The 14,708-nt window shown below is 40.8% G+C and overlaps 1 protein-coding gene across 4 annotated transcripts in view; it reads right to left on the bottom strand.

Annotated features, from left to right (window-relative positions):
* Positions 1-5,282: 5,282 nt before the first annotated feature.
* The window catches only part of PSEN1 (presenilin 1), an 81,231-nt gene continuing 71,805 nt past the window's right edge, over positions 5,283-14,708 (bottom strand). For all 4 annotated transcript variants that reach the window (XM_053601727.1, XM_053601723.1, XM_053601724.1 and 1 more), the window contains exons 10-12: positions 13,086-13,259; positions 9,534-9,652; positions 5,283-7,407 (exon numbers count right to left, since the gene is read on the bottom strand). In XM_053601727.1, the coding sequence (XP_053457702.1) occupies positions 7,252-7,407; positions 9,534-9,652; positions 13,086-13,259 (449 nt within the window). In that variant the 3' untranslated portion in view covers positions 5,283-7,251. The remainder of the gene's footprint in view (positions 7,408-9,533; positions 9,653-13,085; positions 13,260-14,708) is intronic.

Below are 14,708 nucleotides of genomic sequence, written 5' to 3' on the forward strand. Positions count from 1 at the left end.
AAACTCTGACTTTAGGTCTTCTCTTTATGGATCTCTTTTACGCTGCATTCCCCTTTAACTGATGTAAGTGAACATTGTACTCGCTGTGCTCAAATATGCTATCATTTCACTGTCAACCAGACCCAAAGCTACTCACCATGCAGCATAGGGAAGAGTCCCTGGGGAGAGTGGAGAGGGGTGGGTGGACAGGAAGCTCTGGTGCTCACCTAGTGATGGAGAATTCCAGCCTCATTACTCTCGCTTCTCAACCCTGCTCAAGTTCCTTCCTCATTCTCATTAAGAGCACTATTGTCAGGACCCTTAAAAATCAGAAAACTATCCCCCTGATGTGGACAAACCCTTATGCCCCTGTAGCAGATTCTAGGGACACTGCCTAAAATATTCATGAAAACAAATGATGCCTCCAGTTTCAAAAGGAGCAAACCAATGCTCCCTGCTTCCTGAGGCCCTCAGCCACATGGCCAAGAGAACTCCTTTGGGAGACAGTGGTCAGTTATGGTTTACTTGCTACAAGTTTATTTCTGATCAATCATTCCCAACATTGTGTATGTTATTTACTTTTTGGAAAAACAGGTTTTGTAGAGTTTGAGAATGGAGAGGACATTCTATGCTACACCAGATCAATAAAAATAATGTTGCTCTTTTCCACTAGTGTGACCTACATAATTAAGATAACCTGTAACATGTGAATTATCTACGTTGTACTATAATATACATGCTCTGTCAGTTTATAATTTGATGGTACTTACATTAACGTGTAAGTTTTTAGAAAAATATTTTTTTGAAACTATTAAGAATAGTTGTTTGGGGGCTGGGTAATCCTATAATCTTAGTATTCTGGGAGGCTGACACAGGAGAATCCCTTGAGCTCAGGAGTTGGAGACGAGCCTAAGCAAGAGCAAGACTCCATCTCTACTAAAAATAGAAAAATAGATGGGTGTGGTGGTGAGCGCCTGTAGTCCTAGCTACTTGGAGACTGAGCCAGGAGGATCGCCTAAACCCAGGAGTGTGAGATTTCTGTGAGCTAGGCTGAGGCCATGGTGCTCTAGCCTGGGTGTAACCAAATGAGACTCTGTCTCAAAAAAAGAGAGAAAGAATTGTTATTTGAGACTTTTTATTATATAAACAGAATTAATACTGCACCCTTCAGAGGTATGGCCTGCTATAATCCATACCACTTTTATGAGCGAAGAACAGGAAAAATGTATTTCTCTTTCTAAATTGTTTCTTGGTAACTGTTAAGACAATTTTCAGAATTACACATTATAGGCAGTCTTTGGGTTGCGGAGCAACTTGCGGCAATGTTATACTTACAAACAGGCTCCCAAGGCTCCCCATAGGATAATTTATAAACAATTAAATCAGTAATTTGGAAAGTAGCTTCTTCTGTGCATTTTTTTTTTTTTTTTGAGACAGAGTCTCACTTGGTCACTCTTGGCAGTGCCGTGGCATCTTAGCTCACAGCAACCTCAAACTCTTGGGTTCAAGTGATTCTCTTGCCTCAGCTTCCCAGGTAGCTGGGACTATAGCCACCCACCATAGCGCCAGGCTACTTTTTTAGAGACTGGGTCTTGCTCTTGCTCAGGTTGGTCTCAAACTTGTGAGCTCAGGCAATCTACCTACCTCAGCCTCTCAAGTGCTGGGATTACAGGCGTGAGCCACTACCCTTGGCTCTTCTGTGCATTGTAACAAACCTGCATGGTGTAAGGGGTTTGTTGATACAGCATCTTCATGCTAGTGGCCAGTCTCATTGTTTATAGGTCACTTATGGACAGTGTTACTTTACTTTTAACTTTATTGGAGTCTATGTTTCTCCTTATGACCATGCTGCTAAAGCAAAGTCCACTGCAAGTCCAGATGAGCCTGCAGTGAAGGGAAAGGTGATTACAATGGAAATGAAAGTAGGAATAATCAAGCGTTTGGAGAAAGGCCAGATGCCATCATTCACTGGGAAGTATTAGGCTATTCAGAATCAGAACAATTATAAAGGATAAGGTGAGAATAAGGTGGAACATGTGGTGCTCCAGTGAAAGAGTGCTCCAGTGAAAGCATCAATCATTAAAAGGAAGCGTGATAGGCTTGGTGCCCGCAGCACAGTGCTTACAGGGCCAGCCACATACACCGAGGCTGGCAAGTTTGAACCCAACCCGAGCTAGCTAAACAACAAAGACAACTACAACAAAAAATAGCCAGGCATTGTGGTGGGTGCCTGTAGTCCCAGCTACTTGGGAGGCTGAGGCAAAAGAATTGCTTATGCCCAAAAGTTGGAGGTTGCTGTAAGTGGTGACTCCATGGCACTATACCAAGCGTGACATAGTGAGACTATATCTCAAAAAAAAAAAAAAAAGGAAGTGTAGTGGATTAATTATTGAAACAGAAAGGTTATTGGTTTTGTTGGAAGACTAAAATAAATGTAACATTCCTATTAGCATAGGAATGAAAAGAAAGCTCAATTGTTTTTTGTTTCTCTAGCTTGTTACAGTACATCTTATTATTAGCCATTATAACATTGTTATTACCACATATGTACTGTTCATTAGGGATCCAAGTTACATACAAATCTGACCTAAGGAAGTTCTGAGGAATGTATCTCATTCATGACCTTGAGGACCACTTCTATAATACTTCCATGTAAAAAAGCTAGCACAGTTGGATTCATGCAGTTTTTATTAAGTGGACAAATACAGAAAAATCTGCAATCATCTATTAAAATTATATCCCACCAAGAATTTGAATTTGAAAGGTGCTTATAAAAAAGATGTATTCACAGTCTGTCTGAATCAGGTACAAAGCTGTGTCCACAGGAGCAGCCAGACAGTGGACACTGGAGAGTATATGGCCCTGCTAACACTCTCATTCCAGCACCTCCAACCGCACCAACAAGACAGTCCTGTACTTGCCACTCTGTGCAGCTGAATTTGAGGCTGCCTAGTTTCAAGAGTTATGTGTTTCAAAAAGAAAACTGCTTTCTGGGAAATCTTTCCAGCTATACAGATCAAGTGAAAAGGCCAACACGTGGATGGGATCCCCAAGGGCCCAGGGTGGACTCACACCCAGGAGATGTTTCCTTGCCAGGAAGCGTGTTTAAGAAAGGGGTTTATCTCAGCACTAGGGTGCTCTTTATTACGTGGATCTGAGATGTTTCGTATCAGAGGAGAGGACTGATCAGACGATGACATGCAGCTGACTCAGAGCCGTAAGCCTGATGACAGCCTTGTACACTCCAGCAGGCAATTTCAACAAGCATCATGAAGAGCTGAAACCGGTGTTTTTAATCTCCTGTGTTTCAGGAATTTACAAACAGGTGAGAAGATCGCATAAGGTGCTCACACTTAGAATGCTATATAGTATTATCTCCATCCTAAAGGCAAAACCGAATGTCCAATTTTCAAGTCTTTCCAAATTTAGTGTTCATAATACTCTTGGAGGTAAAGAGAAGGGTAGGTCAGACTGTTCTTTGTACACTACCCAAAAGCAAATTTGGAAAAAAAGGAGTACTTAATGGATTGTTTCTAAAAGAATCAAACCGCCATCATAACATCAATTTTATAAGCCCTCGGTAATAGTAGCCCTGAAAAGTGGTTATTGACAAATACCCAATATTTTAAACAAGTTAAAGATACCATATACACGTATCAGAAAATAAGACTACAGCTTCCTTCTGAGTGTATCTTACTCATATTTGCATCCTTAGATTCCAGGGTCATGCCAGGAAGACCGAAGACACTGAACAAATCTTTATGCAGTGGTTTCTAATCACAAATGGTCCAATACAGAAAGCCTTGGCTCTGGGGCGTGGGATCAGAGGCTTCCTGTAAACGTCTGACCCTGGGAGACTTTATTTGGTAGTTTAACTTTTACTTCACATTCTATAAAGCATGATCAAGAATATATATATCGAATTCTCTGGGGCCAAGTAAAGAAGAAATACTAAACTATTATTTGTTTGGGCTTCTATTATGGAAAGAGGATTTAAAATCAGAAGGACGATAAAAAATAGGAACCCAGGCGTTTAAAGGTAAAAACGAGTCGACCACAGTGGCTCATGCCTAGACTCCCAGCACTTTGGAAGGCTGAGGCAGGAGGTTTGCTTGAGGCCAGGAGTTTGACACCAGCCTGAGCAACATAGTGAGACCCTTCTCTAGAAAAAGTAGAAAAATCAGCCAGGCCTGGTGGTGTACATCTGTCTCAGCTACTTAGGAGGCTGAGGTGGGACTGCTTGTGCCCAGGGGTTTCAAGTAACAGTGAGCTACGATGATGCCACTGCACTTTAGACTAGGCAACAGAGCGGAGACTGTCTCCAAAAAGAAAAAAACAAGTAAAAACACCATTCCTTTACTTATTGCTTCTGTAGTGAAATCAATAAATTGCTTACTGTGACTATTTTCTTCCATGTTCTTAGAGTGCTTCCCTCTCTCCATTTTTTCTGAGAAATTTAGTCATTGAGAGTGAGAGGTATGGATCCTAGGACCACACGCTAATCCAGCAAGAATCCAAGAGGAAGGCCAGCCCTTCCTCTCTGGAAAAAATTGACAAGTATTTCAAATATGATCAGTATCTCCATAGGCATTGTAGTGATATTCTGTATATAAATCCCCTTTACTCCATAGGCCAGTCAGACACAGACACATAGTGGCTACTTTTCTTCCTACTGCCCTTCTTTTTATAAAAGGGTTGGCTTGGCTGGTCACACTTTATTGTCACTTTTGCTTGGCTCCACGGCCAGCCATTTTCCTATGTATGAAGGCACATACTGCGTGAAATCACCACTCTGCTACCAGTAACAATCTGTTTTTCATGGTGAGACGCTAGCATTTTGCTATTTCAAGAATGATTGAACTGATTCTAAAAAGAATACTTTCAACTTTCTGTGTTGGAGACCAGTGATTTTAAGAAATAAGATGGGTTTTCTGTGGGCTTGACTTATAATGTGGCTGAGATGTGCTCACACACGCAGAAAAAGAGACACTGTCATCTTTCTACATAGGACAATAATGGGGGGTTAAACTACAAGAGGGGGTTAAACACACACCCCCTACACACACCCTCCCCTGAGGGGAGACTTGTCAGGAAAGATACATGTGGGAATCTCAAGAATGTTTCCAGATTGGTGTTCAGGTGGCTTTGTTGCAGCTGTGCTTTTTTCAGGATAATACCCCTCCTCCCCCATGTCTGAGAGGAGGAAGAATGAATCAGGGATAAAGGGACTAAAAGGAAAACACTAACCGAGATGACAGAACCTACTACTCAAGTTCCACTCTTCCTTTACATAGCTCTTATTCTTTTCTTTTCTTTTTTTTTTTTTTTTTGCAGTTTTTGGCCGAGGCTGGGTTTGAACCCACCACCTCCGGCATACGGGGCCAGCGCCCTACCCCTTTGAGCCACAGGCGCTGCCCACATAGCTATTATTCTTCCTGCTCTTAACTGCCTATCATCTGCCAGTTTTCACTCACACACAAGTTGGTACAGGAACACTACTCCTAGTTTGTTTCTTTGGCGAACTATCTCGTGACAGAAAATAAATATCATAAACTCCCAGGAGAACCCCAAACTGGATCATCTGATAGACTGGGAGAGACAACCGCACTTAGTAGAGGAAAAGCCAGCTTTGCTCCAGCCATGGGAAGAAATGAAGCTTCTCACAAATGCTTACAATGTGATCTCTGTGGCTGTGTCCTAGCAATGCTTTATGTAGAGGGGTCGTGGCCCCCTGGCTGATGCCTCTGTGCACTGAACTGCATGGAGATTGAATACAGTAACTTCAGTCGCCACCTCCGTTGCCCAATTCACACAAAGGTACATCGACAGAAACATGAAGGCAGACAGGAGACCACCCACAAAGCACCCATTGTGAAGTTCTGAGGAGCCACCTGGATCTCCTCCTTAACATCATCAGCTTGTTCTGTCCCTGAGGCGTTGGAGGCCCCTTCTTTCTCCCTCTTGGCAGCTGGTTCTTCTCCTGACCCCGAGTTCTCCTGCAGCTCACCAAGTGAAATGGTAGTTTTCTCCAACTCTTGCTTTGTACCGATACGACTAACTCATAATCTTATAATCCACCAGCTTTTGGCTATTAGTTCAAACTCTGGCCTACTGTCAGTGACAGTGGGCTATAGTAAAAAAAAAAAAAAAAAAGGAAAACCAGGACAAAAGTGCTTCACCAACCACTTTACTCTTCTTTAATTCTGTCTTTGGGCACACATTCTATCTGCTATGGAAGAAAGTTATGACAGCAAGGCTGACAGCACTGATTCATAACGTATTCTTTGCATCATACAGAGAATAAAGCCCTACAATACCAGGATCATCTGCTACTATGACAGAGCTGCCTTACTTGCTGTGGGAGAGGACTGCTCGTGTGGGAAGGAAGGGAAGGACAGTGACAGAAGAGGCATTGTGGGGCAAGTGAACCTACACGTATATCTAAAAGTTAAGAATTTGGTGGAAAATCCAGAATTTACTTAAGGATGATAGGGAACTACTGAGCAACAGTTCCATTATTTTCAGAAATTACTGAATTTGGAAACTGCAGTTAATATTTCTAGAATAAAGCAACTTCAGACAAGTTCAGGCTGGCCATGGGAAAAAATGGTTCCTAGAGACAATAATGGGTTTCAGTTCTTGAGAGCAAAAATGGTCAAAATCAACCTACAGACCTGACTTGACTTAAAGTGGGGAGAAATTTCTTATTTAAAAATAATAAATCTGCAGCAGAAAAGTCTGGAAGTGAAAACTTGAGCCCCTTTCCACCTCTCCATTTTGATGTTGGTGCCTTGCAGCACTTCCTGCAAGGTTCAGAATTCAATTAATACAGATTTATTGGGTTGATTTCAACATGTAGTTTAAGATGAAGAGTTCTGTTTGGTTTAAATCACTTCATTTAACCGCTTGGTAACGGTAGTCCTGAGAGTCTCCAGTGTTGGTAAAATCTCCCTGTGACCAAGGGTCAGACTGTTGAGGGCGCACAGCAACTTCTTGGCCCATCACATTTCCTTGTCCTTGTCCCTCGAATCTGATAGCCTTGCACCGAGGGACACAGTCCACCATGATGAAGAATGTTCAAAACCATTTTCTAAAGACACCTCCTTCCAATGTCCAATACTGCAGGTGGTCAGGAAAACTTGGAAGGAAGCTGCAAAAGTCCAGCTGGGAATCTTGACTTTGTTAGATGTGGACACAGGAAAATCACCTTTGTCCTCTCCAGGTTTTATTATAGTCAAAGGAAACATCCATGGGATTCAAACTGCAAATGTGCTAGATATAAAATTGATGGAATGCTAATTGATCCATAAAGGGCTGTACAAGATAATCTGTGGCAAAGTAGAAAACAAGCCCAAAGGTGATAGAGATTGGAAGAGCTGGCAAAGCTTTCTTGAAAATGGCGAGGAGTAATAAAGTAAGGCACAAACCCTGTGGAGAGGATGGAAAAGACACAAACTCATACTTAATTCTTAAAGCTCTTTCAGGCAAAACAACTCAATCACAAGTCTTTGTTTCAATCTTTTATTTAAAACAAAATTTTTAGAGATAGGATCTTACTCTGTTGCCCACACTGGCATGCAATGGCATCATCAAAGCTCCCTATAACCTCAGACTCCTGGGTTCAAGAATCCTCCTGGCTTAGCCTCCTGAGCAGCTGGGACTATAGGCAAGTGCGACCATTTTTTGTAGAAACAGAGTCTCACCAAATTGGTCTCAAACTCTTGGCCTCTAATGGTCCTCCCACCTCAGCCTCCCAAAGTGCTAGGATTACAGGCATGAGCCATCACACTCGGCTTTGGTTTTAATTTAGTTAATTGAATACTTACCTTTGAGGTTAAATTTTAGAACAAATATTCCACTAAATCTGGAAGAGCCACCATGAAGAAAAAGCAGTTTTCTTTTTCTTTTTTGAGACAGAGTCTCACTCAGTGGCCCTAGGGTTTAGTGCCCTGGTATCACAGCTCACAGCAACCTCAAATTCCTGGGCTCAAGCAAGTCTCTTGCTGCAGCCTCCTGACCTGTGACTACAGGTGACGGTCACAATGCCCAGCTAGTTTTTTCATTTTTAGTAGACACAAGGTCATACTCTTGCTCAGGCTGGTCTCAAACTCCTGAGCTCTGGTAATCCACCCACCTCAGCTTCCCAGAGTGCTACGATTACAGGCGTGAGTCACCCTATCCAGCCCCAAAAAGTAGCTTCTCAATTAAAAAGGTAACATTTATTTTGCTTTGAGTTTACTATGGTTCACATTGTTCATATTTCATCCTGTAATTTAGGAAAAGAATAAACTTTGAAAATAAGTAAAATTATTTTTGGAAAAAAATTAAATACTGAAATTTCTATCTAAAATACTGAGTTGGGCCAGAAATGATAGTTAATGTCTGTAATCCTAGCACTTTGGGAGGCCAGTGCAGGAGGATCACTTGAGCCAGGAGTTCAAGACCAGCCTGAGCATCATAGCAAGACCTCGTCTCTACAAAAAACCCAGAAAACCTAGTTGGGCATGGTGGTGTACACCTGTAGTCACAGCTACTTGGGAGGCTGAGGCAGGAGGATCACTTGAGTTCAGGAATTTGAGGTGGCAGTGAGCTATGATAACACCACTGCACTCTAGCCTGGGTAACAAAATGAGACCCTGTTGCCAAAAAAATAAATAAATAAATAAAAATTGAAGGTTATTATGATTTTAATTTGACTCGTTAAAATCCTAAGGATGAAGAGCATTCTTTATGCTACAATGGGAACAAAGAGATGCTAACAAAAGTTTGCTTATGAAGAGTAGAATGCCATATATAATACAGTTCACTTTTTACCCTAGTTACTGAGACACTAAGCTATACTGCCTGGAAGCTGAGCATTATTCTGGTTCATAAAGAATAAGCAATCTTCTTAAAAGACATGACATATCCAATAAATATGTCCAAATCCAGAAAACAAACCTCAAGAGACAAATAAAATACATGGAAATTCTAACTTAGTATGATAAATCACAAATGTAGTCACAACCTAAATGCATAAGGCTCTCCTTACCTAATCATCTAACTTCACTAACAGACTTCAAAGATAATCACATCTTTAGTAAAAATAGCAGTAAGAAATATTTTACCAAGTTTTTAACTATAATCATAGTTTTGAAATCTTCAGGGTTCAAATTGTAAGCAAGATTTATATGGGATCATGCACGGCGTTAGTTTCTCTCACTGTGCACTTGCTGCCCGAATGGACACCGTATGCTGTACTTCATGTCACCAAGTGTGAAATGACCAAACCCTCAGTAATTAAGTCCAGGGACTAAGTGAAGATCTGTTTATCTCTTTAAGAACTGACACGTAGCAGAGATAAAATTTCATTCCTGTGCAGAGCTCACAGGTGATTTTAACATGCAGCAAGGAAGGAGAATTACTGAGGTGAGGTCCAATTATCTTGTGTTTTTAAAAAATCTCCTCAGGGGACTGGAACACTTAGCTTACCTGGCATTAAAACAGAATTGCCTTTAAAAGGATAATCTATTTTGACATTAGGAGTCTGCACATTCTTACTAGTGTATACTTACAATTAATATGGCTACAAAACAGGCTATGGTTGTGTTCCAGTCTCCACTGGCTGTTGCTGAAGCTTTACCAACAAGAACACTGTAGAAAATGAAATCTCCCAATCCAAGTTTTACTCCTCCTAAAAAGGAAAGATTTGCTATGATTTCATAATTCAAAAATATCAATGCCCTACTCTACCCTGCATTAAATGAAAGTCAGTAAATGATATACAAGATTAGGCTTTAGCTAGGTTTTCTTCCTTTCTTTCTCCTCCCTTTTCTTTGTTTTCAACAATAGGAGTTTCACATTCTGTGAAAAGTAGGAAGCCATATAATATAGGCCTTAAGCAACCACTGACTGACTCTGGTACCTTAGCAACAGTTGTTGATTTTATCAATAATAACAATAATAATAATTGTCATCTATTGAATGTCTATAATACTCAGCACTTATACTAATAAATTAATAAATCCTCATAAGAGCCTTTTAAGACAGGCATCATCTTTAAAAAAAAAACAGCTTCATTAAACTACAATTTCTTTTAAAATTTATGCATTTTATGATTCAATGATGGAGGAAAATGTACAGACCTATACAACCATCGCCACAATTCACATGTTAAAACTGCCTGAAATTTAGTATTTTACCTTCCTACTACTAAAATTCCTTCCTCTACTTGAAGAAACTAGCAAAATCTATCTCCCTCTCTGTCTATGGAAGTTACAGAAAGAGTCTCTGAATCCATTTTCACTCCTAGAAAGGCAGGCTAATTTCACCACTCAGATAAACTGAATAAAAATGTCTCACACTTTTAATTAAACATTTTGTTCTATTTTCTGATTAAATGTTGATTTTTAAAAAGTTGTTCTGAAAGACATATGTGTCTTTTACAAACCAAATCCAAATTCTAGTGTCAACTGCTACTTTTTGTAAGTAACCATAAGTGTAGTTTAACCCGCTAATGTAATCAGTGATGGTTATGTATGTGCTGGATACTAAGATGATGAAGATGGTCAATTATTAGTTTATATTAGCCCCAGATAAAGAAAATACTACTCTGAACTTAAGAGGGGCAATACTTGAGTTTTCATTAAAAGCAAAAAAGTTGGACATGCAGAGGACACAAGAAGGTGAGAAGGAGAGGTAATCTTTTAATTGGAAGAGGCAGTCATTAAAGAATTATGCTGTTGCTCTGGTCAACAACGACATTATTTGTTTCTTTTGGTTCCAGATACTTATGAGGAAGGAAAGAGGAAAGTAACAGAAGAGGGAACTTATTTATTGTGATAATTCTGATGGCAGAAAAAAAAAAACAAAGGCAAGTAAAGCCTGATGTAAGAGTAGACAGTTGTGTCGAGGAGTGTGAAAGTCATAGGCTGCAGCTGAAAACTTAGCCAAGCAACAGTCATAAATATGCCCACGGTAAGTTCTGACTCAGAAGATTCAGAGCAAGGTGTAAAAAGTGTTCTACTCAAACTGAAGTATGTCAAGGTCATAATAATGATTAATTAAGCTAAGGAATCTAGGTGTTTGTTTCTTAAAAATTACTTAATATTCTTATGTTTTAATTGAGTTTCACTTTTGTGAAAAAAAAATTGAGTGACTTAGTTAAGATGTGCTAATCCCTTATGCGAACATTACCATCTCTAAGGCTAACTGAAGATAAGACTGAGCCCTAACCAAAGGACTCTAATGGCTGATTAATGTTCCTAAGAAGTCCTTAAGTGCTAACTTAAATCTATCAATTGGCAACACATCTTAGACACTGAAGAAATAGTTGCATTTCTGCCAATATCCCAAATCACTTTATCTTTAAAATTAGATATAGTATTTGCCAACAAAAAGAATAACAATATAGGCTCAGCACCTGTAGCACAGTGGTTGCAGCACCAGCCACATATACCGAGGGTGGCGGGTTTGAACCCGGCCCAAGCCAGCTAAACAACTATGACAACTGCAACAAAAAATAGCTGGGTGTTGCGGTGGGTGCCTGTGGTCCCTGCTACTTGGGAGGCTGAGGCAAGAGAATTGCTTAAGCTCAAGACTTTGAGGTTGCTGTGAGCTGTGACACCAGGGTACTCTACCAAGGGGCAACATTAGTGAAACTGTCTCAAAAAAAAAAAAAAAAGAATAACAACGTCAAAGACTATAACATGCAAATCCACAGATCATGGTACAGGCAAAGAGTGAAATATATCCACAAAAATAATTTTTTTATTTTTGGACACTGAGTTTCACTATGTTGCCCTCGGTAGAGTGCCAAGACATCACAGCTCTCAGCAACTTCACAACTCCTGGGCTCAAGTGATCCTCTTGTCTCAACCTCCCAAGTAGCTGGGAGGCCACCACAAGGCCCAGCTATTTATAAAGTTAGGGTCTCAATTTTGCATAGGCTGGTCTCAAATTCCTGAGCTCAAACAATCTGCCCGGTTCGGCATTGCAGAGTGCTAGGATCATAGATGTGAGCCACCACACCGGCCCTATTAATGAAAAAAAAAATTATTTTTGATACAGTCTTAACTCTGTCACCCTCAGTAGAGTATCATGGTATCATAGCTCATAGTAACCTCAAACTCTTGGGCTCAAGTGATTCTCTTGCCTCAGCCTCCCGAGTAGCTGAGATTACAGGTGCCTGCCACAAAGCCTGGCTGTTTTTAGAGGCGAGGTCTTGATCTTGCTCAGGCTGGTCTCAAACCTGTGAGCTCAGAGAAATCCACCTGTCTCGGCTTCCCAGAGTGCTAGGATCATAGGCGTAAGCCACCGGGCCCAGCCCTATTAACGAAATTTTTGCACATGAATATATTACAGTCATGAAGTCTTAATTGGAATAATTATTTTTATTTAGTTTTTTTTTAAGAGACAGGGTCTTGCTATATTGCCCAGGCTGGAGTGCAGTGGCTATTCACAGGTGCGATCCCACTACTGATCAGCATGGGAATTTTGACCTGCTCTGTTTCCGACCTGGGCCAGTTCACCCCTCCTTAGGCAATCTGGTGGTCCCCTGAAGCCAGGTGGTCACCATATTGATGCAGAACTTAGTGCGGACATCCGATCCTGGACTCAAGCAATCCTCCTGTCTCAGCCTTGCGAGTAGCTGGGACCACAGGCATGCACCACCGCATCTGGCTGGAATAATTATTTTTTAAAAAATATTTTACTTCAGAAAATGAGTGCCCCCTGGTCTTGAGAAACGTCCATACATTAAAAATAATTAAAATAATTATTAATTGGCTGTAAAAAAAAGGCCAATTTAAAAATTCTGGGCAGGTCTGATATTAGAGGGTCATCAGAACTTATTAACACTAGTGTCACTAAAGTTGGTATATAACCTCCTACAGCTCAATTTGGCTGGCCTTAAGAAAATAAATAAAAAATAAAAAATCTGAAGGGCAGAATTTTGCCTATTAATAAACTTAACTAACAAAAATCACTATTAGTGATATTTTTCACTAAAAGGTATATATGATACAGAATTAGACTGCAATGTTCTCTATTCATTTTATTCTTGGAGAAGTTGATAAGGTAGCCACCTAAAGAAATCCAAGACTTTGCAACATGGAGAAATCACATACTTTCCTCTGGATCTTCACTGGCTAGGATGCTGTTGGAAAATTCCTGGGCAACTGCTCGTGACTCAGGGGTAGAGCGATGAGGCCCTAGCTGACTGTCCCTCTGGGCTTCCCACTCTTCACTGAAGCCACCATCATCATTCTCTGCAACAGTGTCTTGTGACTCCCTTTCTGCACCTTCAAGAGAAAATGGAAATAAAAGCTCTAACATTTAGAAAAATTTCTTAATAACTTTAAGAAAATTACTCAGAAACACTAACTACCTGTCATTGTAAGTAGGTCAGCTGGCTCTCTCTCTCTCTCTTTTTTTTTTTTTTGAGACATAGTCTCACTTTGTGACCCTTGGCAGAGTGCCTTGGCGTCATAGCTCACAGCAATCTCAAACTCTTGAGCTTAAGTGATCCTCTGCCTCAGCTTCCCAAGTAGCTGGGACTATAGGAATCTTGCCACAATGCCTGGCTATTTTTAGGGAGATGGTTTTGCTCTTGCTCAGGTTGGTCTCTCCTGAGCTCAGGTAATCCACCCACCTTGGCCTCCCAGAGTGCTTAGGGTTGTGAGCCACTCCGCCCAATCACAGGTCAGCTGGGTCTTAAACCACAAAGCACGAACTCTAGCAGTGCCTGCTGGTGACTTCTCCAACAACCATTTTCCCTGGTACTTCCTGAGAGCAGAATCCTAATTCATTTGGGTTTCCACTCCTCAACCATATGACTGCTGGTAAATCCTGACCAACCCATCATTCCTCTTCCCAGTGAATGCTCTAAGGCTGTGGGGTTGTGACTCAGTACGAGTAGGAGAAATTTCCTTACTCTTTAGAGAGATTAAGGAAGAAACAAACCTTTTCTTCCCCTAAATATTGTCTTATCTTGCTGTATATGATGCATGGGCTGACACTTGCAACCATGAAGAGCAGTGAGGCTGAGGACCAAGCCTATATACCAGTGGTTCTCACCCTGTTGGTCACAACCCCTTTGGACTGTATTAAAGGTTCGCGGCATTAGGGAGGTTGAGAACCACTGCTACATACTAAATAAAGATGGCACAGTAGGAGGAAGAACTTGGGCCCTTAACAACATCAATGAGCTATACAGTTAACCAACTCTATGAATGCCTCAGGACTTCTCATGTGAGAGAATATATTTCTTCTTTGTTTAAGGAAACTGAGTTCTTTGCAGCTGAAAGTTTCCTAACTGTTGGCACTCAGCACTGGCTTGAATGACTAAAATATAAAAATGAATTCATTACAGGAGGGACGGGAGAAAGGAAGAGAAGTAAACTGTCTTATGAGCTAGTCATTCCATTATAATGCCTATCAATCAGACTGAAAATGGTGAGGACAACAGTCTTGAGAAACTTCCATACATTAAAAATAATTAAAATAAGTAAAGCTCAAGAATCATTTTTTTTTTTTTTTGGCCAGGGCTAGGCTTGAACCCGCCACCTCCGGCATATGGGACCGGCGCCCTACCCGTTGAGCCACAGGCGCCGCCCTCAAGAATCATTTTTTTACTCCTTTATTTTCTTATAAAAGTAATACATGCTCACAGCAGAAGTAGATTTACTGTGAATAACTAAGTAAAGTTTGTAAACATCAGGGCTCTTCCTTGTACAGACTTCCTGTGGGAC

This window comes from Nycticebus coucang, chromosome 9 (assembly GCF_027406575.1).
Source record: "Nycticebus coucang isolate mNycCou1 chromosome 9, mNycCou1.pri, whole genome shotgun sequence".
In the NCBI taxonomy this organism is placed as follows: Eukaryota; Metazoa; Chordata; class Mammalia; order Primates; family Lorisidae; genus Nycticebus; species Nycticebus coucang.